The sequence below is a fragment of the Canis lupus genome, chromosome 15 (genome assembly GCF_003254725.2).
Source record: "Canis lupus dingo isolate Sandy chromosome 15, ASM325472v2, whole genome shotgun sequence".
Lineage (NCBI taxonomy): Eukaryota > Metazoa > Chordata > Mammalia > Carnivora > Canidae > Canis > Canis lupus.
Genome location: NC_064257.1, coordinates 5,581,633 through 5,595,689, shown reverse-complemented (window position 1 = coordinate 5,595,689; position 14,057 = coordinate 5,581,633). Strand labels below are relative to the sequence as shown.

Genomic DNA, 14,057 nt, shown 5'->3' with positions numbered 1-14,057 from the left:
GAGCAGAACTAGCGTCCCTAAGACCAGGCCTGGTGGGTGGGCTGCCGTGCTCGTCCCGCCTGGCCGGGGAGGCTCAGAGAAGGTGCTGGGGCCGGCAGACCAGGCCGAGGTTGAAGGGCCCCCGCTGCCTGAGGCAACGGGCAGATCGGGTGCGTGGCATTCACGAGATTTCTCAGGAAATGACTGCCAGCCATCTCCCTGCTCCCTGCGGGGAGTGGCCCTGCCCCACGGATCCCGGGGCAGCAGGTGGCTCTACAGGCCCCGTTGGACTGGGCTGCTTCCAAGTCTGGCTGTGCCTGTCTGTGATGTCAGCCTGTCTGACTGGCACCCGGCCCAGCTCCGGTGTGCGTGACGGCGTGGGGGTGCTGGAGCAGGCTGGTGCCGGGGGATGGGCAGGGGACTCGGAGGAAAGGGTCTACTCTTCTCCGGGGCCTCCCCAGCCCTGGTGAGGGTTGTCCTCCCCAAAACTGGCTCCTGGAGCCCCAAGCAGGCCCAGGGGAGCAGGGAGCCCTGAAGCAGCAGGCAAGACCCCATTTGGAATTTGATGGAGACCCAGAATCCATCAAGGGCAGAGATGCCTCCTCCCGGCCTGGGGGCAGACAAGCAGACAAGCAGCCACTGTCCTACCTGTGATTTCCCTGCCTCGATGTGGAAGTCTGGAAGGGCTCGGATGCTTCTAGCTCCTGCCTGCCCGCAGCCATCCTGCTTTCTAGCCAGTCCCGCTTGCAACTACTCGGGTCACCACCAGTCCCTCCGGCCTCTCCAACTCTCACCTTCAAACCTGTGCTCCCCAGCTACTCCCTCTTGCCAGCTACTCCTCCCCCTCAGCTTTTCCTGCGGCCCCAGCCGCCCTCCCCTCCTAGCTACTCCTGCCCTTAAAAACATTCCCGATTTCCTGCTTTTCTGACTCCTCGGACATTGCTTAGTCTCTAGATAGTCTCTGATGTCCAGACTCACCTTCTCTGGCTCCTTTTCTCCCTCTGGGTCTTCCTCACTCTGTGACTGTTCCTGCCCAGACCCACTCTGGTAGGAAGCTTCTATCCAGCTCCAATGACCCCTGTCCCTGGTACTCATGCCCTTGTGTCATCCCCTCCCCCTTGAGGGTGGGCCTGTCTAGCTACTCGCTTTTTTAACTGCCCCCAGAGGTGTCACTTCTGAGGTTAGGTTACAAGAGACTGACTCTCCTGCTCGCACTCTCTCTGGCTCTTCTCCCTGGCTGCTCTGATGGCAGCCGGTGGCCCTGCTGTGAGTCGCCCTGTGGAGAGGCCCACGTGGCCAGGAACAGAGGGCAGCCTCCAGCCAACAGTGAGCAGAGAACTGAAGCCCTCAGTCCAACAACGCAGGAGGAACGGAATGCTGCCAGCAATCACGTGAGCGAGCTTGGAAGCAGAGCCCTGAGATGACTACAGGCTTGACAGCAGCCTGTCCCAGACCCTGTGCAGAGGACCCAGCTGAGCTGTGCTGCCTCCCGACCCAGTCAGTGAGATTACAGTGCTGTTGTTTTAAGACACTAAGTAACCTTCTGTGCAGCAAGAGGCAACTAGTACACTCTCTTACCCACGTACACACGAGCTACTTCTGTGCCCCAAATAATTGTTTTTTCAGGTAATCAATTCCAGTGATTCCTCTAATCAGATCATCCAGGTCCAATCCTCTCTGGTGCCAGGGATGCATGCTTCTCAGATATCGGCCCTCGTGGTCACTATAACTAAGTACTATTACTCTACCCGTGGCTCCAGCACCCCAGCTCTTTTTTCATCCCAGTCTCTCCTGCCTTCCAAATTCTTCTATGGGAAGCAGGGGGCTGATAAGACCATTAGGGCTCCCCTTACACCTCCTAATGCATCCATCCATCCATCCATTCATCTATCCAACCACCCATCAATCTATCCATCCGTCCATCCTCTCTCATTCATCATGTTCATGTTCCATCCCCGTGCTACCTACACACTAATTCATTCAACTAACTACTCAACTGCCCACCTAGCCTTTTACTTAACCATCCATCCAACCAACCACGTTCATCCATCCATCCAACCATCCAACCAACCACGTTCATCCATCCATCCATCCATCCATCCATCCATCCATCCATCCATCCTCTCATTTATCATGCTCATATTCTCACCTACATACTACCTACACACTAATTCATTCAACTAACTATGCAACTGTCCACCTGGCCTTTTAGTCATCCATCCATCCATCCATCCATCCATCCATCCATCCATCCATCTATCCAACCAACTAACCATGCATCCTCTCATTCATCATGTTCATGTTCTCACTCACATACTACTTACCCACTAATTCTCTCAACTAACTACTCAACTGTCCAGCTAGTGTGCTACTTAGTTACCCATCCTTTCATCCATGTATCTAACCAGTCATCTATCTATTCTCTTACCCAACCATCCACCCACTTCTCTACCTCACCTCTCTTACCCACTCGCTCTCCCATGAAGCCAGTCATCCATCAGTAAATCTCAAACACTGGCAAAAGTAACTTGACAATGAACCGGTCAGGTAGCCCTGCTCCACTTCTTCTGTCTCAGGAAGGGCTTAGCACTCCTCTTGTTTCTGCAAACTCCTCCCCGTATCCTCACCCAACACCCCATTCCTCCCTTACATAGGATGACGAGCAGAAACAGGGTTCTGACATTAAAGCATATGGTCTTTCCAGGAACACTCCACCATAAATGGAGACAGAAATTTCTTTTGGGGGTTGGAGGGCTATTGAGGCTCATAGGCTTTGAGGAAGACACATGAAAGCTCCAGCGGGTAAAGGAACACAATGAGGAAGAACACGAGAGAGAGGTCGGGCCAGTTGAAAGGAGAAGTGACAATACCACGTGAAGCTGGCTGTGATGCTGGTTTCAAGTGGATCTGCTCTCCCAGCCCCAGAGGCAACACATTCACACCTCCACCAGCTTTAGGCAGGTGGCTCTGAAATCTGCATCCCTAGAATGGCCACGACTGTACTTGTTCCGTAGCTTGGGGCTCCCACGCTCAACCACTTCCACTCATGGTCTCTGCTTCCATTTATGTTCCTTCCTGTGTTCCAGTGATTTCGTGATTCCAGGGCACATCCCCCCAAAAGCTCCTCTCTAGCAGGGCTGGTCTGAGGCAGAGAGGGAACACCTGGGGCCCCTCCCAGAGTCTCGGGTCCCTCACTCATCTCTTGGGCCTGGTCACCAGAGGTCTGAGTTTCTGTCACTGGCCTGAGCTCTAATCACCACCCCAGGGAACAGAGTCCCACATATCCATGGCTCCCACGTCATCCTGCCGGTCCCAGCTCCAGTGGGAATCTTACTTAATAAGCATTGCTTCAGGGCCAGTCACCCAAATCAATTAATGGAATCGTTTGGAGGAGCCAATACAGGGCGACGTGCCAGGACAGAGAAGCTTTTTTTATCAGTAAAATTGGCAAGAAAGTAAGTTTCAGGCTCACGACTTTCAATTCCAGCCTCCTCAAAGAAGTAAATTGATTTTCCCCAACTGAAGATACTTAATCTTGAGAATTTAACATTTCTGTACAAGAAAAATGTATATAGGTATATATATAAATGTATATCAATTTCAAAGGAAGCTGAATCCCAGGGAATGCGTGCAGGGAGGCAGTGGCAATGTGATTCCATGCGAGACCTGGGGTATTTTCCACGGTGGAAAGGAGACCTTTCCTCAAGTTAATTGGCTTGCTTATCCCTGGGTGTGGAGGCTTTGGCCTTATCAGATCCACATACTCGAGCAGTTAATCATGTCTCTGGGATTATTTCTGCGGGGACCAGGCATGCTCCCCGAGTCTGTGGCCTCTGCCTGCCGCTGTAGCCCACCTAGCCAGGACAGACTCACTGACCCTTCAGGCCAGCAGTAGCCCCTGCTGTTGGCACCTGACCCCTGAGGCTTGCCTGTGTGTGCATGTGTGTGTGTGTAGGGGTGGAGGCTGCAGGCTGGCCTGGCCCCTGCAGGGGAGTCTGGGTCAGCTCTGCTGCTTGGGCTCTGGTGTCACGCTAACCCGGGTTCCAATGCCGGCCCAACTCCTGCGTGGCCCCTGCATTTTGGCCTTCCGACTCTGCTCCTGCTGGAAGGCAGGGCTCTGACTCTGGACAGGCCAGCAGATGGGTCAGGAGACCCTGGAGGCTGAGATGGGGTGAGCCTTCCAGCTCAGGGGAGAGTCTGCTGAGCACCTGGAAGGTGGGGGGCTGGGCTGATGGGCCTCTCCAGGCCCTTTCCAGGCTCCGTGGCTGCAACAGGACAAGGCTGTGCGAGGGGGTGGGGACCAGACGATGCTGGAGCCCTGGGGAGCCTGGGAACCTTGGCCCCCAGCTCTGGTCTGCCCCCTGAGCGGCCATCCCCTGCTGTGACGGGCCTCCCCCAGAGGGCTCTCCTTGGAGGAGCTGCCTTCCGACAGTCTCTGCCTTCAAAGCTGCCCAAGTGATGTCACATCTCTGAGCCTCATGTCCCACATCTGTGAGATGGGAGTCGGCTGAGCACAGAGCCCGGCGCCTAATAAGTGCTGGACAAGCGGATGACATCATTATTTCTCCTGAAGGCTCTGTTTTCTCATTTGGAAACTGGGGATAATCTAGAGTGCAGAGTTTCTGTAGAAATGAAACGACACAGTGCTCAAGGCAGAAAACCCCCACTGTGGAGAGGGGCCGGGGAGGGCGCTGTAAATACGGAAAGAGCGCCGAGTGGAATTCTGATAGACTGGGAGAGCTGTTGCCTCTTGGCTCCCACAACTGTTGCTCAGCGGGAGAGCAGCTCTTTCTGGAAAGCCAGATCTTTCACATTTTCAAGAAGCTGGAAATGGGAATTTTTTTAAATGCAAAAATCTCTCCATTTTAAAATGCTGGCAACTCACGTATGAAAATGTAAGCAAACCGTATGGCCCCCCAAAACCGTGTCTGCGGGCTGAGCAGGCCTGTGTGTCACCACTTTCAACAACAAACAATAGGGAGAGTTGACACTCACTACACTGCGATCTCTGTGTCAGGTGTTGAGCTGCTTATGCACATCATCCCACTGTCCTCATCTCAGTAACTGCGAGGTGGCTGCTATCATCAGACCCATTTCACAGATGACCAAAGGCAGGGGCAGAGAGGGCCTCCGTGCCAGGAGCGCTCAGTCACTCCCCCCTTCACTGGCCGGGCCCTGTACCTGTCCCTGCTCCTCGGCTGCTGTCTGGGCCTCTGAGTCCTCGACGAAGCCTGCGGCCCCCACCTGGAGGGACTCGGAGGAAGGGAGACTCTCCAGGTGTCTCCGGGCGGGACCCCTCTCCAAAGTGGTCTGGTTAAGCCCTTTGAGGACTACGGGGCAAAAGGAGAAGAGCGTCCAGCCCACTTCCCAGTCTTCTGGGTCAACCAGCTGGAGGGGCTTCGGACTGGAGTGCTTCCGTGTGCCCGGTGCTGGGCTGACCGCCGGACGTCCAGCAGTGTGCTCAGTCCTCTCGCTGGTGGGCATCAGTATCCGTGTCACACGGGTGAACAGACTGAGGCTCGGAGAAATAAAGTGACTTACCCAAGGTCACCCAGTGGAGACAATGCCCAAGACTCAAGTCCTGGTGTGTCTGACCTTTAAGACCGGTGTGACCTGACTGCGCCAGCAGGGTGCCCGGCACCGAATCCTGCGTGGCCCCCGCATTTTGGCCTTGTGACCCTGCTCCTGCTGGAAGGCAGGGCTCTGATTCTGGACAGGCCAGCAGATGGGTCAGGAGACCCTGGAGGCTGAGATGGGGTGAGCCTTCCAGCTCAGGGGAGAGTCTGCTGAGCACCTGGAAGGTGGGGGGCTGGGCTGGTGGGCCTCTCCAGGCCCTTTCCAGGCTCCGTGGCTGCAGCAGGACAAGGCTGTGTTGGGGGTTGGGGAGGCCGGACGATGCTGGAGCCCTAGGGAGCCTGGGAACCTTGGCCCCCAGCTCTGGTCTGCCCCCTGAGCGGCCATCCCCTGCTGTGACGGGTCTCCCCCACGGTGACACCAAAGGGCACTGGATCCTTGGAGGAGCTGCCTTCCGACAGTCTCTGCCTTCAAAGCTGCCCAACGAACACGCTCCCCCAGTGTTCTCCTTTACATTTTGCCTACATATTTTTACAGCCAAACAGTGCTTTCAAAGACTTCCTTTTTCATCTCCTAATTAATTTTTATCTTCCCAGACGGAGGGAGGACAGCGCGGGAGACGCTGTTTGTGATGTTTGCTGCTCCCCGACAACTCTTCAAATGAAATTTCCTCTGGAACGCCGGGGCGCCTGGAGCTGCGCGTCTCCCGGGCTGCAAGGTGCGCGCCAGGGCTGGTGCCACCACCACCCTCCCGACCGAGAGCCCAAGAGGAGTGTGTTCTCTTTGGTTCCTGTCCTTAACACGTCTCCTCCTCTGGGCCACTTGGCTTCTGCTGTCCTTGTGCCGCTGGAGCAACTAGGACGGCTGCGTCAGGACTGTTAGGCTGGGGCTAAGCGCACCCGGCTGTGGCTTGGCTCCTGCCCCATCGAGTCAGAGAAGCCACAGGCACACGGTGACACAGCATGTGGGCCCCGGTGCCGGACCGTTGGGGTTCAAATCCCAGCTCTGCTTTTCACGAGCTGTTGATGGTAAAGCAAGTCAGTGGGAACTCAGGTTGCCATGGAGCCTACCTTCCTCAGGTGTCGAACGGAGACGAATGATAATGGTTTCCACGGTCCCGGCTTGCCGTGAGGGTGACACGCGTTACATTGGCTCAAGTGCCCCAATGTGGCCGGCACCTACTAAGTGCTCAACAGATGCTACCATTACCACTGACCTTGCCAGTGTGTCCTAGAAGTTCCGTGGCTGGCCCCTGAAGCTGATCCTTGCTCAACCCCAGTGCCGCACCCACTCGTGGGCAGGGGAGAGGCCTAGCCCTCCAGAAGAGCCTAGAGTGCGCGTGGGGGAGCGTGCTGCGTGTGCACACAGAATTATCTGACCTGACGTCGTGCTTCCTCCACTGACCTGCTGTGTGATCACAGGCAAAACCACCCACCCCCTCTGTTTCTCCGGGTGAAACTCAGGTTTCCTTCCAGCTGTAAAAACTGAAAGTGGTGAGTCCATCAACAGATGAACGGATAAAGATGTGGTCTCTCTCTATATACAATGGACTACCAGTCCATTGTATATATAGAAAAAAAAAAAAAGTGAAATCTTGCCCTTTGCAATGACATGGCCGGAACTAGAGGGTGTCATGTGCGCTAAGGGAAAGAGGTCAATCAGAGAAAGACAATTATACGTGGAATTTAAGACACAAAGCAGAGGATCGTGGGGCGAGAGAGGGAAAAATAAGACAGAAGCAGAGAGGGAGACCAACCATTAGAGACTCTTCATCACGGGAAACAAACTGAGGGTCGCTGGAGGGGAGGGGGGTGGGGATGGGGTACTCGGGGGACGGGCATTAAGGAGGGCCCGTGATGGGATGAGCCCTGGGTGCTATACAAGCCTGATGGATCACTGACCTCTACTTCCGAAACCAGTAATATTATATGTTAATTATTTGAATTTAAATTAAAAAAAAAAGTGATACTGAGGAGGCTACCACTTTGCCCAGGGGGCTGGGAGGCAGGAGGTGTGACTGGAAAGCCCGGCTGGTAGAGTAAGGAGGACAGAGGCACATCCAGGGAACTTGGGGGGGGGGGGGGTGTTGTGCTTCTAGCTCATCGTCTGGGGTGGAGTCAATAGCCCCACATTCGGGCTCCTCTCTGCCTGCAAAGCACCCCATTGCTGCCGTCAGGGAAAGGGACCCTGGGCTAGAAGAGCCTCCTGAGAATTAAAGCAAGAGACAAGGTGGCCAGACGTCCAGGGCAGTTAACTGGTGATCGGGAGCTGCTGTTCCTGGCCAGGAGCCCTCGTGAGTATGGGCCCCGGTGCCCCAGGCCCAGCTGGGTGACAGCATATATGCGCGAGGGCGGGGTGGGCCGCCGGGGGTGCCGCTGGGCGCGGAGGACAGCGGCCCGGTGGGGAGCTGGCCCTGGGCTCTTGGAAGCCAATGTGAGCATCTTAGCGTGGAGGGCGGGGGGAGGCCAGGGCATCCAATCTGCGGCGATGAGCCCGCACCAGGCTTATTTATGCCGCTTCCCTTTGATCGGGAGCCCTGCTTAGAGACGGGCTCATGTGTAATGCATGAGAGATGCTCGGGCACAGTCAGAGGGCTGGGCCACAGCCTGGGGACACCAGCAGGCACACTCGCACCAGCACACACACGCGGGCAGGAACCACGACATGCACACGCAGACAGTGCATGCAGGGGCTGTTGCACACACATAGGCACGGCCCGTTACATACACAGGCTGACACCTACACAGACACGCTTGCATGCAGGGGCCATGACACACACACATGCATGGCCCGGTACATTCACAGGCTGACACCCACGCAGACACGCGTGCATGCAGGAGCCGTCGCGCACACACAGGCATGGCCCATTACATACATAGACTGACACCCACACAGACAGGCGTGCATGCAGGGGCCATCACACACACATACGAGCCATTACACATATGCATGCCTGGGCTGGGACACACACAGATGTCATCCCCCGTGCTCACCTCTGTCCACATGTACCCGTGGGGACATCCAGGTAGACAGACACACATGTAACCTCCATGCACATATACATCTAGACATTCTGGCACAGCCACACTCATAGGCACATGTCCATGCACCCAGATCACAGAGACGCACGCACACGTATGCTTGCCAGTACACGTACAGATTTTTGCAAATACTCACGTCCAAACACAAAGATACACATACACCCACACAGGCAGACTTTGCACACCAGCACCTGTGTGTACGCACGCACCCTTAAATGCAGGTTTATATGGATCACGCACGCACGCAGGTGCACACATGCTCACATACCGCTCACAAACACGTAGGGTCCCAGAGAGCTCCTACTATGCCTGTGACGATGCTTTTATGCGCCCAAATGCATGTATAGTGACCCCTCAGGAAGGCCACACTTGCCACTTCTCAGTGGCAGCAGCAGTGTCACACGAGGGGAGCCCTTTCCTTCTGTCTTTCCTCTTTACTGAACACCTGCTTCCATCCTCAAGGAGGGTCACAGGGGAGGCCAGAGTAGGGGAGAGTGCTGGTGGGGCTGCAGGGCGCGGGGGGAGAGGTTTTCCCTCCCAGTCCTCTCCCTCCTGCCCTCTCCTCACTCAGGCCCCACTGGAGGCTCAGTCCAGTCCTCCAAGGCTTAGCCCGGAAGGAAACCAGAGCTGGAGGATAGGGAACAGGGCCCAGGCTTCCAAGTGACGAATAAATAAACGGATGAATGGACCTACAGCCCCCAGAGCTCCCGAAGCCTGACCACTTCAAAGAAACCATGAGAACAGAGGCACCTGGAAACTCATAAAAACGTGCATTCTTGGCCCTGCCCCAGACTTCCTACACTGGAAACCCGGAAGGCGGGGCCCGGGAACCTGGGTTTTCCCAAGCCTCCCAGATGATTGGGATCACGTTCACGTCTCAGAACCGTGGCCTAGAGAATGGGCTTTTGCAGGAAGGCAGACCTGGGTCCTTCAGCTGTTGAGTTCTTGGACAACCTGCTTCGTCACTCTGAGCCTCAGTTTCCACACGTGTACCGTGGAAATAATCGTGGTGTCTACCTCACAGGAGTTGTCGTAAAGGGTCAGTGAGGCCGCGCTGCTAGTCTGGGGGCGGTAGCTCTTGTGATTTTTACCTTAATTCCTGTAAGAACATTTATCCCATCAGTCTCCTAAACCCTAGCTACTCTAGTAAGTGAAAATCCTTGGGGGAACTGGACCAACACCCCCAAAGCAGGAGGAGCAGTAAAGCTGGGGCCAGACCCCATCAGAACAGGAGCCCTAGCAGGGACAGGGGCTTTAGCTGGACACCAGCCGTCCAAGAGTATAACATGCGAAGAAATGTTTATTTTTTGCTGCTGCCCCCTCAGGGGTGGAGAGTTTGCCGCCAAGCGCAGGCCAGCCTCTTAGGACACGGATGTCGCCGAAACCTTAAGCCAAAGGTGAGGGAGCCCAGTGGCCCCCGTACGTGTCTGTGTGTCTGGACCACGCTTCTCCTTCCCCCTTTCCCAGCCTCATCCTTCCACCTGTCCTCCTCCGATGATTTAGAGAAAAAACCAGCACATTGACCCCATGCATGGTCCCAGGTGTGAAAATGTGTAGGATCTGTGCTGGGACACACTCTGGTGGCCGCACCATCATCACAGCTTCCCCAAAGTCAACTGGTCTCCAACAGGGAAGGGCCCGAGCCCTGGGGATTCCTGCACGGTTTGGGAAGGACAGTGACGGGCGTGGGAGGGTCCGCTCGTGCAAGGGAGGGAGAGGGTCTCACCTTGAAGAAAGTCATGGTGGCCCCATCCTTGACGGCCCCATACTCAATTTTGGTTTGCTTGGCCAGGTCATCAGCAGAGTCGATGGGCGACTCCATGCGTTCCACTGTCAGAAAAGCAGCCAGGTTGGCCGTGTAGGAGGAGATGATGATGAGCGTGAAGAACCACCAGATGCCACCGATGATGCGCGTGGACAGGGCTTTGGGCATCAGCTCTGACCCTGGGAGGATGGAGAAAGGCACGTGGTCCCTGACACCGTCTAGGGCTGCTCAGGGCCCCGGTGTCACAGACCCCACTGATGACCTAGTAACAGCTCAGCAGTGGTCGTCACTGTGCTCCCCGGACCAGCAAGCAGCGCCTGGGGTCTTGCTAGAGTCCCCAGCACATTCTCAGGCCCCTTCCCAGGACCTACTGATTCTGTCCCTTCAGGGGTGGGGCCCAGAAATCTGGGTTCGGCCCAGATCAGCCCTCCAGGTGGTTCCCGTGCTGCTAAAATTTAAGAACCAGATGACACGCGCACGCACATTTCATAGGACCCTGGGGTCCCTGGGTCAGAAGGGCTGGGGGTAGAAATCCCTGCACTCAGGTGAATCCTGCTCCCAGCTCCACGTGACCGCGCTGGACATTTTTCCTCTCTGGAGACTCATCCATCCTCAGTCCCAGCCTCTCACAACTACCGTGAGGCCGCCGTGCTTTCACTGCAAGTGAGAGTGCAAATACGTGCCGTATACAAACACAAGCCGGCTGGGCGGTGCTGTGCAGCAGGAGGAAAATCAACACTTTTTGAAGCTCTTTGCCAAAATAGATCACTCTTCCTCCCCGACCTTGGGCGTGGAGCACAATTTAGATGAAACCTTCTAAGTGAAGTAATTAACTAGGCGGCTTTCAAGAGATTTAAATAGCAAGTGACTCCTGAACTTTCCAGAATATTGGGACCTGCATTCTGAAAAGTGCTTTGATACGGATGATTTTTTTTCCCTTCTTCTTCTACTCAAAGAAATCACTCAAAGGAGAGTTTTTCAAATACATGACTATTTTTTCTCCCTCCTAATCAAAACCCCACGGGGAATACATCAGGGGCCAGGCTTTGAATAGCCCTGGAGGTGGGAGAGGAGAAGCGATGACTGCGTTGAGGGGCTTCCGGGTCTTTCCCAACTGTCCCTGAGAAAAGATGATGGACAAAGAAGTGAGGTGAGGCTCCAGGACACACATTAATGGTGGGACAGAAAGACGCACTTGCCCTGAAGGCAGCCTGTCATCGCTTCCCAGCTCCCCTCCGCCAGATTGCTCCACCCCCGAGATTGCTCCAGGTCATCAGCAGAGGGTTTGGCAGGTAGTGGTCACTCAGGACACGCTGGGATCCTGTCATTCGTTTGGCATTTGCCGACAGAGGTCTCCTGAGGGCCAGGGTTTGTGCTGGGCCTCGAGAGCACACACAGCTGAGTGCCCTTGGATCCCCTTCCTTTCCTTGCCCCCTTGTCACCCAATGCGCCTTCATGGGATCCTAACATAGGCAGAGACTTTGGTCCCACCACCACCTTCTTCTCTGAGTTAAGAGGCTCTGGACATGTGACTCGACAGGTTGAACCCATGAACTTGTGGATCCTGGCCAGAAAGGCTGGGGATGGGGGGTCCTCCCTGGGAGGGGGATGCTTCTCTCCTGGCACCCACCCTTCTGCCCATGGTGTCTCTGCAGCCAGTGTGGGTGCTCTGCTTTCTGAGACATCTGACTAGCTGCAGAGCTGACCAAAAGCAGGGCCCCCAGGCCAGGGTCAGGTGAGATAACCAGCCGTCCCTCTAGAGAATGTAGGAAAATGTTGTCCTTCTGTGCAGACCCTTCCTGATGCACTCAGGCTGATAGCCCCACCTTGACCATGACCCTGCTCACTCCCAGGCTCCCCACGGCCAGGTGGTCACCGAGTCCTATCCTTGCTACATCCTGAAGTTCTCGGAGTCCATCTCTGTCTTCCACCCCCATGGCCACCACCCAGGTTCAGGCCTTAACCTCCCTGCCCCCAGTCTCCTCCATCCTCAGCTCGACTTGACTCAGCCAGAGTGTAAGGTGACAGGGCCATCAGCCGGGTTGGCCCCAGCAAGCAGGACGCTCCTGCTCCACAGCGGTTAGGGATGAGCCCTGCACATCACGGGTATAGGGTGGCTTATCTGCTTTAGCCTCACACCCCGAGCCCCGTCCAGCCACGGTAGCGAGGGTGGACGGGGACCTGAGACCAGGGTACAGACCAGGGCTGACAGCTCAGCAGGTCTGAGGCTGCTCTGGAGGGTGGGCAGGCTCTGCTGACTCAGGGGCACCCCGCGCCCCCGACCTGCCCCCCGACCCCCGGGAGGAGGGAACCCCTGGGGAGAGAGGGCACATACCTTGCTGCATCAAGGACCCCATTCCGAACCAGAAGCTGTTCAGCAGAGTGAAGTTGTTTTCTACGACCTCGGAGCCAGGATTGCAGGGATGAGCATCGTACCACTCGTAAGGGCTGAACCTGGAAGGGAGAGGGGGGCAGTGGGGCAGAGCTGCGGGGAGCCCACGGAGGAGGGGGCGTCCAGGCCACGGGAGCTGCCTGTTTAGCAAACATTGATGTGCTGCCACTTTAGCATCAATTTACTCGGTGCTCTGCTGGGGAGGCAGGGAATGGGAAATCAGGGCCATTTTGCGTCTTGTTCTTTATCGTTAGTGCCCTTTTCCGGTTGTAAAAGTAATTCAGCAGTATCTCTGAAAATTAAAAGCACACATGCCCTTCAACCTAGCAATTCCGCGACTCATTATCTGGCCTAGGAAAAAAAAAAAAACAAACGCCCTGACATGAGCTTATATAAAGAGAAGCGCGCAAGGGTGTTTATCAAAGCATTGTTTGTAATAGCGAAAAACTGGAAACAGCCTAAATGTCCTTCAACAGAAGAATGATTAAGTAAACGATGTCAGAGGCACCCTCTGCAATGTCACACGGCTGATAGAACAGAACGAGAGACGTCTGGAGGTACTGACGGGGAAAGATCTTCCACCCATACTGTTTGGCAAAAAAAAAAAAAAAAAAAAAAAAAAAAAGATAAAATAAGAACAATATGATCACATTTATATAAATAGATTCGCAAAGATACAGCTCTCTGGTGCCTTACGTACGTGTGTATACAAACGCATTGGAAGGGTCTGGAAAGATCCACATCTAAAAAAATACCAGCGTTTATTACCTCCGGGGAAGGGGGGTTCAAAGGGCGGCCGGAATTTCAGAGAAGCCTGTTGCTTTAGACAGATTATACGAATTTTTAGAAATGAGAATGGGTTTTTTCTATTACTTGTATACTTAAGATGGGGGAAAAAAAAAGCAAAGCATACTCTTCATAAAATATTCAAGCAGTAGAGAAGACTACGATGAAAAAGTGAAGGAGGTCCTCCAGGATCCCACCCCCGGGGAGAGAACAACGTGTTATATAATTGTTCAGATTTTTCTCTCTGAATATACAAATACCTGAGTGACAGGGAAAAAATGTTACTTAGAGCTGCGCCCCTCCCCACCCTACTGCCTGGTAAGGAAGAGAAGTCCTGATAACTGGAGGGATCTTTGCTGCATGGATTCCAGGTGAGGACATGTAAGCAGGGGGAAGCGAGAGCACCCTGGGGAGACTGGGAGACCCTGGGGAGACCCTGGAGAGAGCCCCCCCCCAGAGGCTGGCGTGGCTGGCGTGGGGTCGGACGCTGAGATGACAGGCCCAGCAGGAGAGGCGCGTC

At 55.0% G+C, this 14,057-nt stretch overlaps 1 protein-coding gene across 1 annotated transcript in view; it reads right to left on the bottom strand.

Annotated features, from left to right (window-relative positions):
• GRIK3 (glutamate ionotropic receptor kainate type subunit 3) overlaps window positions 1–14,057 on the bottom strand; it is a 222,287-nt gene that overhangs the window by 10,420 nt on the left and 197,810 nt on the right. Inside the window, exons 12-13 of the mRNA XM_025419889.3 lie at window positions 12,695–12,813; window positions 10,321–10,538 (exon numbers count right to left, since the gene is read on the bottom strand). Coding sequence (XP_025275674.3) covers window positions 10,321–10,538; window positions 12,695–12,813 — 337 coding nt within the window. The remainder of the gene's footprint in view (window positions 1–10,320; window positions 10,539–12,694; window positions 12,814–14,057) is intronic.